Source organism: Thunnus maccoyii, chromosome 1, assembly GCF_910596095.1.
Source record: "Thunnus maccoyii chromosome 1, fThuMac1.1, whole genome shotgun sequence".
NCBI classification, from domain to species: Eukaryota; Metazoa; Chordata; class Actinopteri; order Scombriformes; family Scombridae; genus Thunnus; species Thunnus maccoyii.
The window spans coordinates 15,917,798-15,938,662 of NC_056533.1; the positions used below are offsets into that span (position 1 = coordinate 15,917,798).

Consider the following 20,865-nt stretch of genomic DNA (forward strand, 5'->3'; position numbering starts at 1 on the left):
TTATTTTCTTAGAGCTGAAATGATTAGTTGTTTAATCGATTACGTGATCGACAGAAAATTATTTGGCAACAATTTTGATTTTGATTAATTGCTTTTAAGCAAAAATGGCAAAAAAAACTGGTTTTGTGTTGGCATTTAATTAATGGTTGTAAATCATCCAATGTATCCTCTAAGTACCAATGCTGCTTTTTTTAAAGTTTTTGGCCTTTTATTGCTGGAAAAGACTTAAGACATCTGCTATTAAACTTTATATATGTGAAATGGGTATGGCGAAACACAATCAACACTTAGACCATGTCTACACAGACTGTGTAGTGAAAGCAGAACATTGAAGTGCAGCAGCAGCAGCTTCAGTCTTTCATCAGTGTCTACAGAAGATGCATTAAGGCACAGTACTGCTTTGTAAGTCAACTGTGTTTTTGGCAGTTTTTTTTCTGCACGTAAAGCATGAGTAAAATGTGAGCCATCACGCAGCCTGCATGGGCAGCTGTATTGATTAAAATAGAAGCGTATCTATCCTGTGCATGAGATGGACAACTGAAAAATGCAGCTGAAACTACTCCTGTGCAAGGTACAACAGATTTGAGACACAACAAGCAGCCAACAGTTCATTCCGATTATATTCTGTACATTGTGATGTAATATGTGTGTTAATATACAGTATGCGGTGGCTGTTGGTGAATTGCATGTCAGAACGTTGTGCATTGCTGCCACTATGACTACCTGAAGGCACACAGACTGTCTCTTAGAGTGGGTCACCAGATTGGAATTACCACCAGGATAGTTCACTGCTGCTCAACATGTTTTGCATGTCTATAAATCCACAAGTAAGATTATAGGGTTGCACACTCAGTCACACACATTCTGGACGACACAGCTGACACATCAGGCAGCAGAGCACTGAGAAGTGTTTCTTTGAGCAAAAAGCTGCAAGATACATGAGGTGAACCCTAACTTGGCTGACAACACTGAGCTTACAGACTCAAAGGAAGAAAAGAGCATAAAGTGAACATGAACGTATCAGGCATTGAAATTAATAAAAAAAAGTTCAATCAACACAGTCATTTAAAGCAATCTTTCTTTATTTGTACTTCTCTTCATTTGCTCAGGCCAGGAAGGTGTTTTGCACAATGTTGCCTGGCTTGGAGTACAGACGAGCAAACTTATCAAAGTCGTTGCAGGTGGTGAGCATTGTCTTGAACGGCTGGAGGGGAGGAGAGGCAAGGCAGAGGAGGAAAAGAGGCGGAGGAATGGAGAGAAAATGAAAAAAAAAACAGGACATTACATTTTTTAACATTGGTTAAGTTAAAAGATTTGTTCTCTAACTCTAAAAAATGTTAAAAACCAAACATCAGTGGTCACCCACTCAAAATGTGTCAACTCCTTTTTGAGATTAATTAAAAAATTTCTCATGTGCAAACCAAACACAAGCCTAAAACAATTAGGGGATGATCTATGCAACAGGAAAAGTGGACTCTGTCTGTTACTGACAAGAATTTATTTTGTCTGTGGTTGAGCATCTCACCTGCTGGATTTCATCTAGATACATAATAAATGAGAAATCATTCACTACACATCATCCATAAATGCAGATATATATTTAAGCAGCAAACAGATTGATGCCATTTCAATTAGAACTGTCAGAATGCAATGTGATGTGGTGTGGTATGATGGCATCTTATGTTCTCATGGGAGAAGAACATTCATAAATGAAGGTAAATGTGTACATCCATCCATCATGACTCAAAGAAACACTGTGTGTGTGTGTGTGTGTGTGTGTGTGTGTGTGTGTGTGTGTGTGTGTGTGTGTGTGTGGTGTGTGTGTGTGTGTGTGTGTGTGTGTGTGTGTGTGTGTGTGGAGAGAGAGTGGTGACTTGCTCTTTTCATGAGTGACTATGACAGGTTTCTCACCAGACCCTGAAGCCTGCTCGAGTTAGAGACCATGTACAGCACAGCCCCCAAACAACAGACACACACACTCACATGAATGCACACTGAACTGGGTGATGGTGTAAGAGAGAGAGTTTTCTATAAAACTACAGATTACCGGAGAAGTAGTTGATACCACACATGTGCGTGTGTGTTTGTGTGTCTGCACCGGCTGCTGGAACTAAGCGGGGCTCTTAATCACGGCTGTAACGGGCAACATTACCGGCAGCGGCAGCAGGCTAATGATGAATGCCCGAGTCTCCATGCAAACCTGACCTCCTTTTCTGCTGTGATGCACAAAAAGCTCACGCTCTCTCACCAAAACACACACATACACATGCAATTGTGTACACACATACAAACATACACACAGGCATAAGCTTGCATCAACACATACATCTTGACGAAACAAAAAAACCTGCCGAGGCATACGTTAGTTGCTGCTGTGTGCGTGTGTGTGTATGTAGGTGTGAAATAATACAACCTGTTCTCCAGTTGGCCCTCTTAACAGAACACTTAGACTACTGAATGATTGCTGTGATGCCTAGAAAAATATATATATTTTGAGCTTGGCACCGGAGTAACAGAGTGAGCAAAAGACTGAGAAGTAAATGAGAGAAAGAGAAACGAGGAGAGAAACATAAATGGAGATATGACAGTATTAAATGAAATGTAAATGAGAGAGATAGAGACAGAGACAGAAATAAAAGAGAAACAGAGATCAGTACATGAGAAAGACAGATGGTAAAAAACGTAAACGAGAGAGATTTTGCAACAGAACGAGTGAGTAGTTATAAACGAGTGTAAAGTTTTGATGAAGGACAAACTAATGTCAGGGACTGGGGCGGTTCGGGCTTCCTGCTCCCCGGGTACCACATGTGATCCCGCCTGTCACTCACACTCCATCGTCATGACAATCATCGTACTGCCGACGCCTGGGGGCGGGGACAAGCCTGTCCTTGTAACAAACAGAACCCCTCTGCGATCTGACACCAACAACTGCCGAGAAGAGAACTCACACACACACACAAACACACGGACATACTTATGTACTGGCACACAAACACACATGACCACCATCACACGGTGAAGCCACACAAATAGAGACTCTTGCACAAAACAAAAAAAGAAGTAAATACTAGTTTAAATTTAAATAGAAAGATACATTTTTCAGTAACAATGATGAGATGTGATGTTTTACTGTCAGGGTGTCCAGAGAACACTGCGTGTTTTGTCAACACATTCATTGTGTAATACACAGCATGTGGTTGTCTGTGCGTCTGGATAGGTGTGTGTGTGTGTGTGTGTGTGTGTATGTATGCATATAAATGTATTCATTATATGCATTTATACTGTACATGCAAGTCTGTGAGCGGTGTTTTCACATATAATACGTGTGTGACAGAGGAGTGAGAGACAGAGACAGAGAGACAGTGTGTTTGCGTTTGTGTGTGTCTGTGTGTGTTAGCCACAGGGTAGGGAGCAGGGACTTGTCAAGCTGAAGAAGAGATGGCAAACTGGATGGTGATGCCAGCCCTCTGTGACAGCTCCTTCACACACATACGCACACACTCAATGCTGTAACCCCCGCAAACCTACCCTAGTCCACACTCTAAAGCTGTGAAAGCTGGGATGCAGAAAGAAAACGAGACTGGTGGAATCTCCCTTTAACTGGAGGCTGATTGGTGTGCGTGTATGTGTATGTGTGTGTGTGTGTGTGTGTGTGTGTGTGTGTGTGTGTGTGTGTGTGTGTGTGTGTGTATGTGTTTGTGGGAGGTGGTGGGCTGGCGGGGAGGGAGGGGAGGAGGGTGGGGGTTCAAAGTGTCACATCAATTTGTGGCTGTGCTGTTTCTGAAAGAGGCTAACCCCACTGCCACTTAAGTTTAGCACAACAGTGAACAACATACTGGCAGACAGGACACATACAGTACACACACACACACATGCACAAACACTTATACACACATATATTTGCAGACCTACACAGAAATGTGGGCATGGACTGCAAAACATTCTTATTTCAGCTAAAAAAGCTGTGTTAATTATTCAGCACATTCTGAAAATATTTTACATACAAGATGACATCAGTGCAATAAGGCTTGAAAAATGTAACATCGGGCAAACCGTCACTAAAGAGGCTTTGATGAAGTTGATTCCAACATATTGCAAACACAAGTAGTTGAGCTCAATGTCATTTTTCTGCAATTCTATCAAAGCATTTGCCAGAAATTGTATTTTGGTGAGATGCTCCTCTTTTGGTGATGTGCCTCTGAGCCCAGAGCGTAAGCAGCCAACAAAGGTGAAGTTGCTGGTTAGAAACCCCCAGGGGTGACATGGCCAGGGCCCCAGACCACTTTAACCACTCGTCTCCATTAACAGGCTCTCAGATATCATTATGCTCCCTGGGGACCAGGCGTGCTCTAACCAACCATTTACCCTCTCCCTCTCTCCTCTATTTCTCTCTCTCATCTCTCCCTCTCTCTGCCATGATGTTACTCAATGAAAAAAGACAGCCAAGAGAAAAAATATGAGATTGATTTATTTGCTTCAGTGTTCTTTGGGATGGAGTCCCCTCCCTCTCTTTCTCTCCCTTTTCTCTCTCTCTCTTTCTCTGCAAACTGAAACCAATTAGTGAGCAGAGCACTTGTAGCGGGGAATGTAGGGCAAGCGAGGAGTAATAAAAAAGTATTGACTTTTCTGTGACTGTACGCGGCGTGAAAGGGGTGCCGCGGCCTTGTCCGACATGAAAGGAGCTCCATTAATTTCACTTATTTCACCCAGGCCCCTGTCAGGAGGCCCTAATGCGTCCCAGGCACACTTCTCACATGCAGGCACTCAGACAGCGCAACGCAGCTCTAGCCTGGTTACCAAATGAGTTTACATTATATATCAGAGCGTGAGAGAGAGGGGAGCACAAGAGAAAAGAGTAATTTCTAATTCCCTTGTGGAGACACAAAGCGAGGCCTTTCATACGTAGCTAATTTTGCCCCAGCCTCACCTCCTCATCCTCCTCCCGTCTCTCTTTCTCTCATTCTGTGTCATGTAAAGGCCAGGATTCCGCTTTTATTTCAACTTCCTTTTGATCTGAGTCCACCAAAAAAGTTACGTAAAGCAGAAGTAGACAATGTACAAGTTGTACAGTAAAATGCCTACTGTAAAAACCATGCTTCACCTTTTTAGTTACCCAGTTTCCACAGCAGTTTACTGGCACATAGGCCTAGAAACATATCCAATCATGTGAGCAATGTGTTGATATTGACCTTACTTTGACATCTTACAACAAAATGCTCAAATTCCAACAAGCAGTTTTTACCACCCTGACTCTTCCTGCTTTTAGAATTCCAATGCACTTCTAATGTACATTTTTGTGGGAATTGTTCCCATGATTTTTCCAGTCTTTGGAAGAATATTCTGATTATTCTGAGTCTTGATTAAGTAAAAACCAGTTAGCTACAAGAGGCTGTGTGAACTATTCTCATCTGGCTCTCGGGGTTGGCCTACTGCCACCCGGTAAGTTCCATTTACCTAGAATGTAAGCAGCGAATGTGTGTGTATGTGTATGAGTTTGCATGTGCACAAATGCATGTGTGTATATGCCAGCGACAGACGCACCCCATGAGTGTCTGTGTGTGTGTGTGTAAGAAAGAGCGAAGAGTGAGAGGCTATCTGCAGACAGAAACTAATCAGTGTGTGTGAGATAAGAAAGCAGCCTTTATGGTGTATGGTAATCAGCCCCCCCTCTGCCTGCCACCGCCATGCATAATCACCACGACTTATTCACATGATTGATGAAATATGCGTCTGTGAAATCCGAGCTGCTTTTGTTATCATCCTGTTTTTTCCCCTCTACCCCCTCTCTTTCCTTTTCTCTCAATCTTTTTTTTGTCTTGTTCAACCTCTCTATATATCTCTCCCCCTCTCTGCAGTGGCCAAAGATGTTTGGAGCCATGTACAAACAAGAAATTACACACACAGCATGGGGTCCCTCTTGAAACTATGTACATGCACACAGACACTCGCTCCACACGTGCGTTTTACTCACAAGGTAGTAATATGAGGCATGAGAAATGCATGAGAAAATGCATCGTCTGAAGAGGAATATGAAGGAAAGGAGGAGGGAAAAAGGAAAAGATAAGGGTAAGTGTGAGTGAGTAAACGAGAAGACACATTAATTGTTCTGTCCCGCAGATAGAAGTGTTGGCCAGATTAGAGGGGGATGAGAGTAGAGAGAGAGAGAGAGATGGCATGATAGATGAAATTAGATGGATAGATGCTTCAGAGAGCACTTGTCATTGACACTCAATCGCATTAATCAGGGAACGGATGCAGAATTCTCAACTAATTCAACATGCAGAAACAGAGACAGAAACCGTTTAAACACAAAGCAACAGCAAGTCCATTGGAGGACAAAACTACCAAAAGAGTAAGCGACTACAGTTGGTGTCTGGTCACAGTCACAAAAAGGATTTTTCAGTAATAAGGAAGAAAACAGTCTCACACATGAGCCATTAAAAATGTTGACCTCACCTGAATCAAATAAAATAACTTGAAAAACTTTCTTAGACAATGAAATACGATACAGGAAGTTGGTATGGAGTCTGGTTGGAGTAATGGATTAATGCATTTAAAGGCTTATCAGAAACCAAAACACTGCAAAATGGTTTGCAATACTCACAGGTCTGGAAAGTGATCACAATGGTAACTATTTTATCTTTTGTAGATGATTTCAATGTAAAGAGAAGAAATACAGCATTCAAACTATAAAGTAATCCACCAGGACTGTGCGCTTGCATGTGTTTGATTGGCCAATGCCGCACTTTGCTGGATGATGTTGCGTTGTGTTGCAGCAAAAGTTGGTGGCTGGTTCAGCTTTTCTGCTGGATGACCCTGCATTGTTTTGCCAGAGCCCCCTGTGTTGGCACCCCTGCAGTGCCAGCGGACTTCTCCCATTCAAGTGAAAGCGAGGGCTGCATTTGTTAACGCAGATCTAAAGTCTGTCTGAATTTGGCTTAGACTACATCAATATTAAGCCGGCTAAGTTCTGAAATGCCATTTTCAAGCAAAAACAGATTACAACAATTTCAGTGAGAGAAAGATGCTAGATAGCTATCAAAGTAGACAATAAAGAGAACAACACTCGCGTGAAGCCGTCTGCCATTGTTGTTATTGTCGTTGTGTTTCTTCTTCTTCCTTTTCCATTGAAACGCCATGCTACTGCCACCATCTGTTTTGTCACTGATATGACAGCATTCCTACAAAGCTATGTTTTCCCTGTACACACTACAACATCAAGCCAGCATTTTCAGATTTACTCTGGAAGCCGTTTTGGAGAAGCTTCATTTTCGGGGGAGAAAAACGCAGTTTTAGTCTGGACAGAGGGCCAAACGGAGAGAATAAGATGTGTTTACAAATTTAGCCAGCTTAGTGTGGACATGGTCTTAGTGTGTTTTCTGCAAACCGGCACACCTCCAACACATCATTAGGGTAAACAACTTTTTACAACTATTGCACCTACCCAACATGGTTCGACTGCTCACAGCCATTCAAAAAATTGTCACACGTAATTCCGATGTCATAAGGAGGGAGGGTGTTACGGACACTGTTCAACAAACTGTCAAGCACTTTGGTTGACACATATTGATGCCATAAGACATATAGAAGGAAAGGACTTGGAGAGACACAGCTTGGGAAGAGGGCTGAGACTAGGACTTTGATTTAGGTTGAGAGTATGCACTGGGGGAAGGTGGGGGCTGAGATTAAGACTGGGGCTGGGGCTGGTGAATTAAGGCCCCCAGCCTCGGGGTGCTATTACACATCTATAATGAGAAACGGAGAAGAGGGGGGCTTGTCTTTGCACCTCGGCACACCTTAGATTAAATATGCACAATTCCCATGCAAAATGGGCCAGGAACAGCCAGGACCAGCGTGGCTGTCTAATCCCCTGTGCTGGAGTTGTTTCAGCCAGGGTTAACAGGCTCATCAGTCAACACAGGCTGCTTAGCACAGGACATCAAGGCCATTTGCAGGTTTAAGTGTTTGTGATTGCTTCCCTTTCCAGATTCAACTGCCACCCCAACCCCCCACACACGCTCCCTGTGCTGGCTAGTGAGCATATGAGCCTGCAATAAGACACACACAAACACACACACACACACACACACACACACACACACATTTATCAACCATCTAATGGCATAGGAAAAGGTGTGGCTTTCACATATTGTATACACCAGGCTGCTTACCAAGTATACGAAACAAAGTATATATAACACAAACACATTGGAAAGACTAGTTTCCCACACACAATGACACATGCTTTCACATATGCACACCAAAAGACTACTGGAAGTCCACCATTTTCTTTCATCTGTGAGAAGTCAGTTTAGAGTAAAACAATGGAACAGGATTCCTCAGGAGAAACAGAACACGTAAAATGTAAGAGGAAACAGGCAACATAAGAGACTCAAAAAACATCCTCTACCTGCTATTAGAAAATGTATTCTTAAGCTTTCTGGACAACAAAAAGATGTAAGTCTATGTATCCTGTCTGCTGTATTCTGTGTGTGCATCTACACGGTAGCTTCATCACAATCCATTTGCATTTCACAGCCAGGGTTGACTTCTATCACCAACATACTTCTGTATGAGAGGGCTGTCATGTTCCTCAAGTAGGTCTGTGTGTGTGTATTGTGCACTCAGCTATTTGATAGCACATACACACACCCACCACACATACTTTGTGAAGAAGGGGTGGAGGGTTGTGGGGGGTCAGAAAAAAAGTTGCATCGAGGTACCGCAGATGAAGAAGACAGAGAAAGAGACGAACAAGTGTGCAAATAAACAAGACAGCAAGGGAAAGAAAGAGTGATGGCAGGAGATAGAGATAGAGATAGGCAGTGATTATACCACACTACATACAGTATGGTTCAGTGGAGCATATCCGCACAGGGACAGGCGGTCCATTAAAGCGCAGACATCCTTATCCTGCTTCCCTGCTTGCTTTCTCCTTACATCCATGTACACATGGAGAGGAAACTATCTAAATATCTAAATCCTGACTTTGCCTCAAAATAATCATGATGACACTGCATTTTATACATTAGGTATTTCCATTTTCATTTTTTTGTCAGGCTGAAACTAACGCTAACAAATACTGAGTAAGTATTAGTTAAATATAGCTTATTGATCTCATTTAAATTGGGCTTATTCTTGCTGTTTCCAGAAATAATACCTTTTTTGTAATGACCACGCATTTATGCTAACAATACAATTAATTTGTGTTAATCATGTTACAAATCCAATTTACTGCATGCATTCAGACCGATAGCACATTGCAAAAAAAAATGAATAAGTATTCTTTGAGCCCTGAAAGAGTCATCTCTGTATTTTAATGCATCATACTAAAGCTGTTACACTGCACATAACTATGCTAGTAGTTGTGCTGTCTTGTTGGTTGTCTTAAGTCAACCACAAATAGACAAAAAAGATTTTTGTAAAGATAGATTTCACTATAATTGCAATGTTCTTTCTTTCTCACTCTTTAATATCGTACTTCTAAACTGCATCATTTCCTGCTGAATTGTAGTACTTCAGTCATTGTGTTGGGTTATGGACAACAAAGCCAGACATAATGAGTATTCTTTAATGATAAATTGCAGACACAAATTTTATTTATTAGTTTTGAACAGGAGCTTGACACAAATTCATACAATTAAGTTAAAAAAATTGGCCTGAACTAACCCGAGTTAATCTGGTCAAGTCGGGTCCAACAGCTTTGAACATAAATATTAAAGTCATTCATTCTCTTAAGTCAGGCCAAAATATGATCGCTAATCATTTAATTGAGACTGTCTATTTAAAATCATGCTGCATGCACTCGGCCCTCATCGTTACTCTGTATGCAGGCCTCGCAGTGCAAAATGCCACTATAATGGAAGCGAAGTGTTGGGTTAATTGATAAATCTGAGGTCCTGAGTAGGAAGGAGTGTGGCAGGGGGAATGTTTTATGGCTGTGCAAATGAAGGGGCTGCAGAGTTTTATACACGCCGTAAAATCGTTATGGAGAATTAGCGTTCCTTCTTTTTCACCGCAGTAACCTGGACACTAATGCAACAGAATTGGATAGATGGATCGACATGATAACACAGAAAATACATACACAGTCAGACACACATAAAAGGTGGACGTATAGAAGTTCAAGCATATGCTGCCTCTGCTACTGCCCCACCTAATTCCATTGTCTGTACTTGTGGCCTATTTCAGTTTAGATATTAATTGCTAATGAATATTGTTCCCATTAAAAAGATCCCTCATACATCAGTTGTATGCATCATGGTGATACATTATGGCTGAGGCCATTAAGAGCGAGCCAGTGTGTGTGTGCGTGTGTGTGTGGACAGACTTTTTCTGTCCTCGTTGCCTGAAGCTTTGCACCCACAATAAAATAATGACAATAATAAAGCCACACTGCAGAGTAGCTGGGAGGAGACTATGGTGTGTGTCTCTGTTGGGGGTGGTAGGGGAGAGGGGTGTGTGTTTGAGCGTGTGTTGTGGCAAGTGGCGGTAACAAGGATTATGGGGCAACATTAAGTGTATATGTGGTTAGGCTATCGGCAACGGTCTGTGTATATTCATGTATTTATGTGTATGCATATATGTGGAAAAGTGTGATCTGGTGTGTATCAGTGTGTGTTGGTTCTGATCAGACGTTAGCTTTTCAAAGTTGTGATGGGTGCCAGTCTAATGTGAGGGGAAGGAAATGCTTGGAGCGCAGACAGACACAGACGTGACCACTCACTGTAGTGTACTTGATTAGCACGTAGCCTCCTAATTAGCTATCCTCTATGGTTACAGGCAGTACCGCTGGTGACATGGCTAATAACATTAGCCAAAATTAGCATAGACAGAGAGGGCTTTCCCATGTCTGCATTTGAAATTACTCATTGCTGGTGCTTTTAATTGGTGCAGAAGCTAAAAAAATATTTTAGTATTTCATCTTACGATGAACATTATATCGTTGGTTGTATTAAAGTTTCCAACTTTCAGAGGTTTAAGGCACTGTTCACTCACAAAACAGTAGCCTTTTTTCGTGACAAGATAATTCATAGTCCTGCCATGTTTGAGTGCAAATGGTGACTCTACTGTCCGATCCAGCCATTTAGTATGTGTTACTACAATATTATAATGCTTTTGTACAAAACAGCAGAGACCACACACAAACAGTTTGAGCTAGGTAACAGCAGTATTTTTTCTACATGACCAGAATAGTTCCAGTGTTTCCTGATACAATGGTTAGTTTGACCCTAAAGCATTACACTGTCATCAGCTTTGATTTTCCATACTCTTTTCACACCTGTGTCTGATGTAATGCACACGGTCTACTTCTCCCTGCTCCCCCTAAACCAGATCTCTAACCTTTTCGCCTCCCCCCTCCCTTCATTCATGGAGAGTGACCCACAGGATATTGGTGTATGTGAAAGAGGAGGACAATATCTGATAACACACACAAACCACTTTTTGGAAATTATATTTCTGATAATAGCAGAATTTCATGTATTGGAAGGTTTGTGCATGCAGATTTTACTACAGTTTGGTGTGTCACTGATATCTTTGACATTAATTGCAGCAGTAATAATTTATGTCAAGATGACTTCTCTTTCCACTGTGCTAGACATGACATGTTTGATGTCATTAAATAGCATAAATAATTATGGTTTTGGAAAAACTACTCTCAAATTTATATCTAGTGCAACCCACAAAATATATCCAAATTTGAGTATAGGGAACATCTGCTAATAGAGGTTCGCACCAAGATAAGTGTCAACTCCCCTGGTCATCGCCCCTTTAACCTAAAACAATAACTGGTTTGGACATGTTCTTAAGCAGTCTGTCTCATTCCTATCCCTTCATGACTCTTCGCTCAAATCTTTTGGGCACTTGGCCTTATTTCCACAACAGCCTGCATGGCTGTCTTTCCTGCTGAATTGAAGAACTGTAGATGGAGTAGTGAGACAGCAAAGACTTGCTGTAACAACTCATGTCTGCGCTGTGTTGGCCCCTAGGTTTATCTGGCCAAATAAACAAAGTCACTCGACACTACCAATGCAACCTCAATGATATGCAATGTTTGCCATACACTCGCATTCAAAGCAGCATCCACCAGCTACATCTGGCTGAAGACTTTGCTTGCTTGAACGCTGAACATTCTGCTGTATGTGGGTGCTGAATGCTCTGATGGACCATAAGCTTCATGCTGTCAGCTGACCTGTATGATAGACCCCTACCTGAGCAACTGGAGACAGTCTACAGACTGCACAGTGACACTCGCATGACCCATTAAGTTTGACCACAAATGCAAGTTTAAGCAGCATCACAGTGTTGGTATGACAAGGGTATTACACATAAGCAGCAAAGCCAGAGCTGCAATTCTCAAGGAGAGTTCAAAATTTCAGGCTGGTGTTTAAATGTGGTGCTTCAAGAGAGTTAGACAACAGAATAAAGTGTGAATGGATCAAGGACAGAGCTGCAGAGGAGGGTCTGAGGTCTAAGAAGCGAATCTTTGGTGAGGAACCTGTTCAGTGAGGGCAAGGGCACATAGCTCGAGAAGGGCAGCCACTACATAACCCCCCTTGGTCTAAGATGGGGCCATTGAGTTCCTGGAGAGGTGTAGGCTGGCATATTTGCATTGATAGACTTTCTTGCTGTGACACAGATGGCTAAGGTAAATAAAGGTCCAGGCATCATGGGCTATTTCTAGGCCTTGCTTTGGACTGGGGATGCTGTGTACATACTGCCAAGAGCTGTGATGGTCAAGCCAGAGAGCTGTGCTCTGGAACTAGTGAAAAACTGGGCTATGTTAATGATGAGGCTTCAGGCTGTGTAGAGGGCTGAAGCAGGGCTTAAGGTGATGATTACAAGCAGGGCAAGGTAATGTGGCAGAGGCTGGGTGATAGGGCTGTGGCTAGGATTTGAAAATAATTAGGAGCCTGGTTGGATAACACAGCTAGATAATGTGGCTGGGGGGAGGCTGGCTCGGCACGGTATGAAGATGATGAGTACCAGGGTAAGCTGTCCACTCCATTGGCCCTCTGAGCTGTGACAAGAAGCTCTGCTGGCTGCTGCTGTAGCTGGGGGTGCTGCCAACGATAGGACTAACGCACTAATTACCACAGAGCGAGAGAAGAGAGAGAGTAAATAGAGGTAGAGAGAGATACAGAAAGATGAAGCGACAGACAGAGAGATGAACAGGGGGAAATTTTGAGGTCTGATGAGCTCTCAGTGACAGCATTATGACGCGACTAGGCTGAGGATAGGCAATGCTATCTTCATCATCCTCCTCAACAACATCCTGCAACAGCAGCAATGTTATCACAGAGAAAAGGGAGGTCACGTTTAGCCAGTATGTATGTAAGTGTACGTCATATGTGCTGTGTGTGTGTGTGTGTTTGTGTGGGTGTGTGTGGTGACTGTGTCCATGAACACATGCATTTGTGTGTGCATGTGCAAGTGTGTATAAGATACATATTGTCTAGGCAACTGGCAGGTAGGTTGCTGTCATTTCACAGCATCCATCAAGGAGACACATAAAATGACAAAGAATTGTGTTGTGTGCTCAAACACACACACATACACACACACACACACACACACACACACACACACACACACACAGACGCCCACAAACGCACAATAGATATTCTTTTAGTCAGGAAAGAAAAATATTGATTCATATGGAGAGGTTGGGCTTTGTAGTGAAGCAATCGAAAAGTTTGTTGTTGTTAGATTTTTGTTGATTTGGATGTATTTGGTTTCTGAAACAATTGTACAAGTGGATCTCATGTTTGGAGCACATCTGAAAGATACTTAACAAACAAGAATGACAAAGTTCCACCACTATTGTCTTTATTCTATATACTTTCTATACCACTATTCTCAAATAAGCAGATTGGTCAACCTATTGATTGTATGACTACTGGTCAAATAAGGGGTGATTCTTTTTCTGTTCTTGTCCCATGGAATGCTGCCATCTTTCTTGACTTTGTTTTTGGAAAATACAGACAGATCCCAATATTGCTTGTATTTCATGCTCTACCAACAGGCACATGCACACCATTGTGCATGGAGACATAATGACATGAAACAGTTAAGAGTTAACATCTATACCATTGTATCATCCTGTCATATCCCACATAAAATAAGTAGTTAAACTGTCACTCCACTTAAATTTTAAAAACATGTAATTTTCTTTTAGGGTGGGCAAGCAGCAAAACAGCAAAATTATGCAAAACAGAGGCAAGCAACAATGCAAGGTTAAGTTGTTTTTTTGGGGGGGTTTTTGTTATTGCAAATGGGGTTCAGTGACAGCTGATGCTTTGATTTGCGTCCTGCAATGCGTTTCGGCTTTAGCAAATGTCTGCATGTAGGGTGAGACAACATATTTCTAATAGAGTGGTGAGCTAAATTATCCCCGATTGCTTTATTTGTGGTCAGAGGAAATCTTCATTTACCACACATGCTCAAACACAAATACTCTACAAGTTGTCCATTCTGTATTTTACAAATACAGCATAGATGCACTGAGCAAAGCAGATCCTATTCCCCCAGCCCATGTTGTCAGCTGCAGGAGACCCCATTCACCTGCCCACTCACTCTCCATTCTTATTTATCTCCACTTCCTGGGGCCGTGTTAGTTCATTCCCATGTCGCTGCTCTCTCCTTCTTCCCTTGCTCCTCTCTCTCTCTCTTGTTTCACTCCTTGTTTCCGGGCAATTGGGTCTGGGTGCTCGTGGGGGGGTAAGAGGTTGGGGTGGAGCTGCTGGGAACTTTGTGTGTGTGTGCATGTATGTGTGTGTGCTGGGAAGTGAGCTAATAAAGGACGGTGATCCATGAAAGGCCTTGAGCAAAGACACAGTCAATTACCTAATGCCTGGACCAGACCGCAGGGCCCACGCACACACACTCTCTCTCTAACATACTCACACACACACACACACCCATGCATACACCTCATTTACGTATACATGGAGAGGGGGCAGTGGAGGGCATAACTGGGAATTGTGTGCATGTGTGTGGGTGGGTGTGCATATGCGTGTGATGGAGAGCGGCGATTTATTAAATTGCTGTCACTTTTGACAAATTTGTGCAACTCAAGTTGAAAGGGTTAGGCTGCACTGCTTCTCTGTTTTTCCTCTCATATTTTAGAGGGAGAATACTGTTATACCTTTCAGACCGAAACCCAAGCAACCCCAGGATAAACCCATGACTGCCATCAGTCTGCATGAGCTGAGAGGTGTTGTCTAACCTGGCTTCATGATCCAGCTCCAGACTTGGGTTTAACGCAGGTCTGACACAGCTTGAATGGGTTTACATCATAACTGTACAATAACTATGAAAAAAGGAGAGGATTACTGAAAACTAGGGATGCACGATATTGTATTTTTTGCAGATATCCGATATGCCGATATTTCCAACTCATTGTGACTGATTGCCGATGCCGATTGATATATGCACATATTTTTTTCCAGCTGGCTGACGAGACTATTATGCATGCAAGCATAGATTGTACTAAGTATGATCAAGAAAGACAATATATGAAGGAAGAATTTAGGAAGACTGGAGCTCAGGAGCTCAACGTTAAAACTTTAATGAACCTGCCAAGTGGATGGAGCAGTAGAGTTTTCTTTGAGTTTATTAGACAGACAGGATTAATGTGTAGGATTTAATCTCTGGTCCACACTCCGGAGCAGAAGGTGGCGGTAATGCACCTAATACGCTGGTTGCCAACCGCCGGTATAAACTAAAAAGAAGAAGTTTTTTTTTCTAAACAGAGTGATACATCCTGTCAGCCGAAGTGTTTCCTATCTGTGCAGCCAAACAAAGCAGCTCCTCGACGAACTGTTTCACCCTGACAGTCCTGGTGTTTCCTCTGCAGCTGAGTGAAGTGGAGCCTGTGGAGGAAGCGACAGGACCGTTAGGGTGACACGGTCCGTCGAGGGAAGCACAGTCAGGCGGCGGAGGAGAAGGCGACATATCGGCCTCTCATAATCGGCAGAATTCGCAGATGCCGATATTTCATTTTAGAGTTTTTATCGGCCAATACCGATGACGTGCCAATAATACCGTGCATCCCTGCTGAAAACCTATTCCAGACTTAACTTCCTTGACTGTTGACTCTTGATTGTAGATTGCAGATTGTCGCATAAGTATGAGGTGACCATTAAAGAAAAAAAAAGAATCTTTGCCCACACAATCATGTTCTGTCTCCAGCAAAAATATTACAGCAATTACTTTTAAATGACAATAGCCTTGTTAAGCAGAAAGCTACATTTATACATGGTCTTGTATAACTGCAGTATTTGCTTCCCAAGTCTTTGATGAACAATGTTGACCATCTGTGACAGCAGTCTGGTATAAATGAGTCATATGCAGGTTTGTTAAGGTGGTATACATGTAGGCTTTACATGTTGATGGATTCAGTGTGTGGAGGCTAGGCAGGTAAGGAAGCATTCATCATCAGGGTGGCTTGGTGTGGTCTCTAACAATGACTTAATTTAGTTACATGCAGTAGTTATACTAGATATCTAAATGTATAATAATAATAATAATAATAACAACAGTGTATGTGTTTAGTTTTCAACTCACCTATCTGAAGCTCTTGGCAAAGGCTGGCTGAGTAAAGGAATTGCTGCTGTGACAGAAATGGTGGAGCATCCTTCCTGTTCCTCTGGTTGGTGAATGGCAAGAAAAAAACAAAAAGACAAAGTTATGGGTCATACAGGTTTCAGCTCATGTTAGTCTTTACTAAAATGTCAAACACTGATTAGCAATTGTAAATGTAGCAAACTCAGAAACAACAAAAATGTCTACTTAGTCCTTTGATTACAGTGGGACAAAATATAGAAGGCTAGAGTGGCAAGAAAACTGGGTGGTCTTTTGTTCTGTTGTCAGGGAAATTATTGTGTGAGACAGATCAAACACAGGGTTAATAAGAGTACTTCACACAGAAACACACACAACTGAGTAGATTAGCCTGTAAGTGGTAATGAGGTTATAGTCAAGTGTTCTAGCAAAGACACACACACACACAGATACACACATGCACATACACAAAGCCACAGATACACATGCACAATTCCTAATTAAAACTAATACAAGCCTTGAAATAAAGCAGCACTCTAATACAGTTTTAAAATAATACCCTGGCACACACACATTAGCTTTCATAATAAGGATGTGTCCATTTGCTACTTAATGTTGCATGAACATGCTTGTGATGTGTGCATACAGTATACATGTGTCCACTCATTTATGTGTTCACATGCATATATTCCTTGGTGTACATGACAGAAAGAATCCCAAAATTTGAAAAAGCCTTCAAAGAAACACTTCTGGTTTATGTTCATCTATGTGTAATTACACAAAACTGCATTCATAGTCTACTTTTGTGTGTAGATATGACTCACGGTGTGCCACTGTGGAGTCTTACAGACTCCTGTTGTTGTAGCTCATTCTGCGCCTCCTCCAGGTGTGTGTAAGAGGTCTGCAGATGCAAAGACAGCTCAGGAAAACGCAATCGCTGCTCCCACACTTCCCCTGGCTCTCTGAACAGGCCCTGGAATAACCACAACCACCATCACACACAGAGACACACACACAAGAATCAGATAATGATCACTGCATCTTTCTATTTCAGACCCTCGCCTCTTTCTTCCTCTGATCCCTCTCCCACAGGTAGTGATGGCTTACTGCTAAAACCAGAGGCCAATCCTCTTCATCTCTCCTCTTGTGACACAGAGACCAAGAAAGAGGCCAAGAGAGAGAGAGAAAGAGTGAAGAAAATTATATCAGGAGAGAAAAGGGAGGGAGAGTAAGACCAAGCCTGTCAGAGTAAGAATGAGGGACTCAGAAAGGGGACAGGAGGGCCAACGAGTGAACAAGACAGTAAAAAGACATGAAAAATATACACACTGAGCTGCATATCTACTGTCACTAATGGTTTAATCAGATTAAATTAAATAAATTACATTAAATTAAACCAAATGTATAAAGAAAAGAACATAAAAAGAAATTGAACTGAATTCAATTTCATTGTGACTGACATCTAACCTTGTGATCAATATGTGAAACCAATATCTTAACTAAATTCAAAAAGATTGTTAGTAAAACAAGAAAAAGTATTTTTTACTTAATGCATCAAAAAAATCTTTTGGAGCCAACACAAGGCAACACAGAAGACAAAAATTAAGGAATATGTCATCCAGTTCAATAGATTTGGCGTTTTCTGAGAATTTGTTGATAAAAATACAAAGATAAAGGAACACCATCATCAACCTTTAAATCTTTCGTCTTAGAGTGCTTGAAATATAGTCGCATAAAATGTGTAGGCAGTTTTCTGTTTTCATCCAACTGATACTCAGCATGCACAGATGTTTGGGACAAAACCTCAAAAACAAGTCAGTTAAACTTTGAACAGCTGTCCATCATTTTATTCCTTGTACATCTTCTTGACATTGTGGCTCCTTCCCTGGAGTGATGGGTTTGTGATGTCTGATGATATATCAAAGTTGCAGACAAAGAAAAGTCATTTTAAGTTTTTGTATTGCTCCCTGTCTACCATGTCTAACCTCACTTCTCCCTTATATCCTCTTAAGATTTCATCATGGTCATCACAGTATTTTTTGATGCCTTTAGTACTGTTAGTACTATTGTACTAAAGGCATCAAAAACATTTGAAAAATGTCCAACAGATTCAGTCTCGACGAGTAAATGCAAAAGTATTCTCACAGAAAAAACAAATCCTAGTTGTCTGCATTTATTTTCTGAGTCAGCTTTCAGTCAGTTGAAAGTGCAAGCAGTAATATAGTATGTTACTCAAGTACAGCTGAGAATATTGCATTTCTTAGTGTTACAGAAGTGTAACGCTCAGTGGTGTTGATTCTTTTTAGTTTTGTTCATCTGAGGGTAAATTAGCTTGTTATGTTACATTACAAAATATGCAAAAAATATGGAGAATGTTTCAGTTTTAGCCACTATCCATTAGTTTTAGCGTAAAAGGCAACCAAACCTACAAGCAAAGACATTTTTGAGTAACATATACTGAAACCTCTACGAATGTGCTCAAGAAGAATAACAGAGTGCTACCTCTGTAACTTGAGGTGAGAGTGATTCAGAGAGTAATGTGTAAAGTTTGTGCAGTGCAGATTAACTTGCTGTTAAATGTTATTGCTTTGTTTGAGGTGACCTTCAATTGTTGTTTGGTGTTAAAAAAAGGAGGGAGGATGAGGGGGGAGAGATAGAGGGAGGGACAGGGACCCTGTCCTTGCTCCTATCGCCACGGGATCGGTGGCCTGGCCTGACCACTTCCACAGCCAGCACCTCAACCTTATCCATCACCACCAGATAGTTATCACACCAGGGAGGGAGGAGGTGTGGGGTGTAGGGGTGAGTGCAAAAGAAAGAAAGAAAGAAAGAAAGAAAGAAAGAAAGAAAGAAAGAAAGAAAGAAAGAAAGAAAGAAAGAAAGGGGGATTTCCTGCACTAATCACACACACATACACACACAGAAAACACAGAAACATGGGGAGACAGAGAAAGACAGATATGTATAAATATAGATGAATAATATAATAATAATAATGTATTCTTCTCCATGTCAGCACCAAGAGACTTTCGATTAATGAACTCATTCTAACTACAGCTAGCTGGAAACATGTGTGTGTGTGTGTGTGTGTGTGTGTGTGTGTGTGTGTATGTGTCAGTATATGTGTGGGAAGTGCAACTAATAAAATGAGACAAATCCACGCCTCATTTCTGCTCACTTATGTTTTACATTACTAGAAACTAATAATAGGGAAAGCACTTTGCCATAAAGAGCTGCAGAGCGTAAATAACACAAATGATGAAATGACTCAACATCAAATCATCAACATACACACATATACATGCACAAAAATCACATACCTACATAGATAAATGCACAACAAAAATGGACACATAACTGGAGTCTGATGAATTGCTGGAAGATAAATACTCATTTCAGAGCACCTGAAGGACTCTTACTTTGCAGCCTCTTTTTAAAGGGGGTTTTATTTTAACACTAAATTAATTCACTACTTTTTTTGTGAAAGTGTTTTTCGTACTTCCGATCCCACTGAGAATCAAGATGTTACTTCAGCTTTTTGTATCTTTTCAGCACATTCTGCTCATTTTACCAACGACTCACTTGAATATTGGACTAACATCCAACAGGTAGCCAGAAAGAAAAAGATGCCCATGTCACTCTGTGTCTGCTGAATGTGTGAGCAGTTTGATGTTTGATCTAAATACCCAAAATGATAGTTCTGATAGTACTGTTCCTGTGATTTTGTCTTTTTCAAAATTGTCCTCATGCAGCTTTAATATATGATATGAACTCTTACATATCCTTATAAGCATGGGATATCCTCTTTCAGTGCCCTAACATATAAAAAATGAATGACATAATATATTCAAGAAAAATTCACTAATTCAAATTTGCTAAACTCCTTCCCTGCACAATTGTCCAATCATAACTAAGCATTGGAGGCCTGTTTTGGATTTCTCCACTCGCCAGAGCAGTGTGCACGGGGCTGTAGTAAACGAGCAGAGAGACAATGCTTTTATCCACTTTAACATAAGCTGAAATTGTTAGCTTGTCTCCCTTCAGTAGTAACTAAGTTTTACTGTCCATGGCCAAGGAGCACAACATTGGCTGACATTAATTGTTTGATTTTAAAAAAACTCAATTCATAACTAGCAAATCTACTGTGTAGTATTTCCTTCCATAAGACCCTTATGATTTAAACACTGTTGTACACAAACATTTGATAGTAACACACAACCACACAGTCACACATACAATACTCACTGAGATACAGACACCAAATGGCTCTTTGCAGTAGCCCCGGGAGAGCTGTCTGCC

General features: G+C 41.4%; 1 protein-coding gene across 2 annotated transcripts in view; it reads right to left on the reverse strand.

Moving 5' to 3' along the window:
* Nucleotides 1-1,064: 1,064 nt before the first annotated feature.
* The window catches only part of spata17 (spermatogenesis associated 17), a 40,379-nt gene continuing 20,578 nt past the window's right edge, over nucleotides 1,065-20,865 (reverse strand). Inside the window, exons 8-11 of one of the 2 annotated variants that reach the window (XR_006094148.1) lie at nucleotides 17,391-17,539; nucleotides 16,570-16,651; nucleotides 15,230-15,313; nucleotides 1,065-1,204 (exon numbers count right to left, since the gene is read on the reverse strand). Coding sequence is in view for 1 of the 2 variants with exons in the window: in XM_042404275.1 (XP_042260209.1) it covers nucleotides 16,570-16,651; nucleotides 17,391-17,539 (231 nt within the window). In the remaining variant the exon portion in view is untranslated. The remainder of the gene's footprint in view (nucleotides 1,205-15,229; nucleotides 15,314-16,569; nucleotides 16,652-17,390; nucleotides 17,540-20,865) is intronic. The other variant, XM_042404275.1, reaches the window with a different exon arrangement.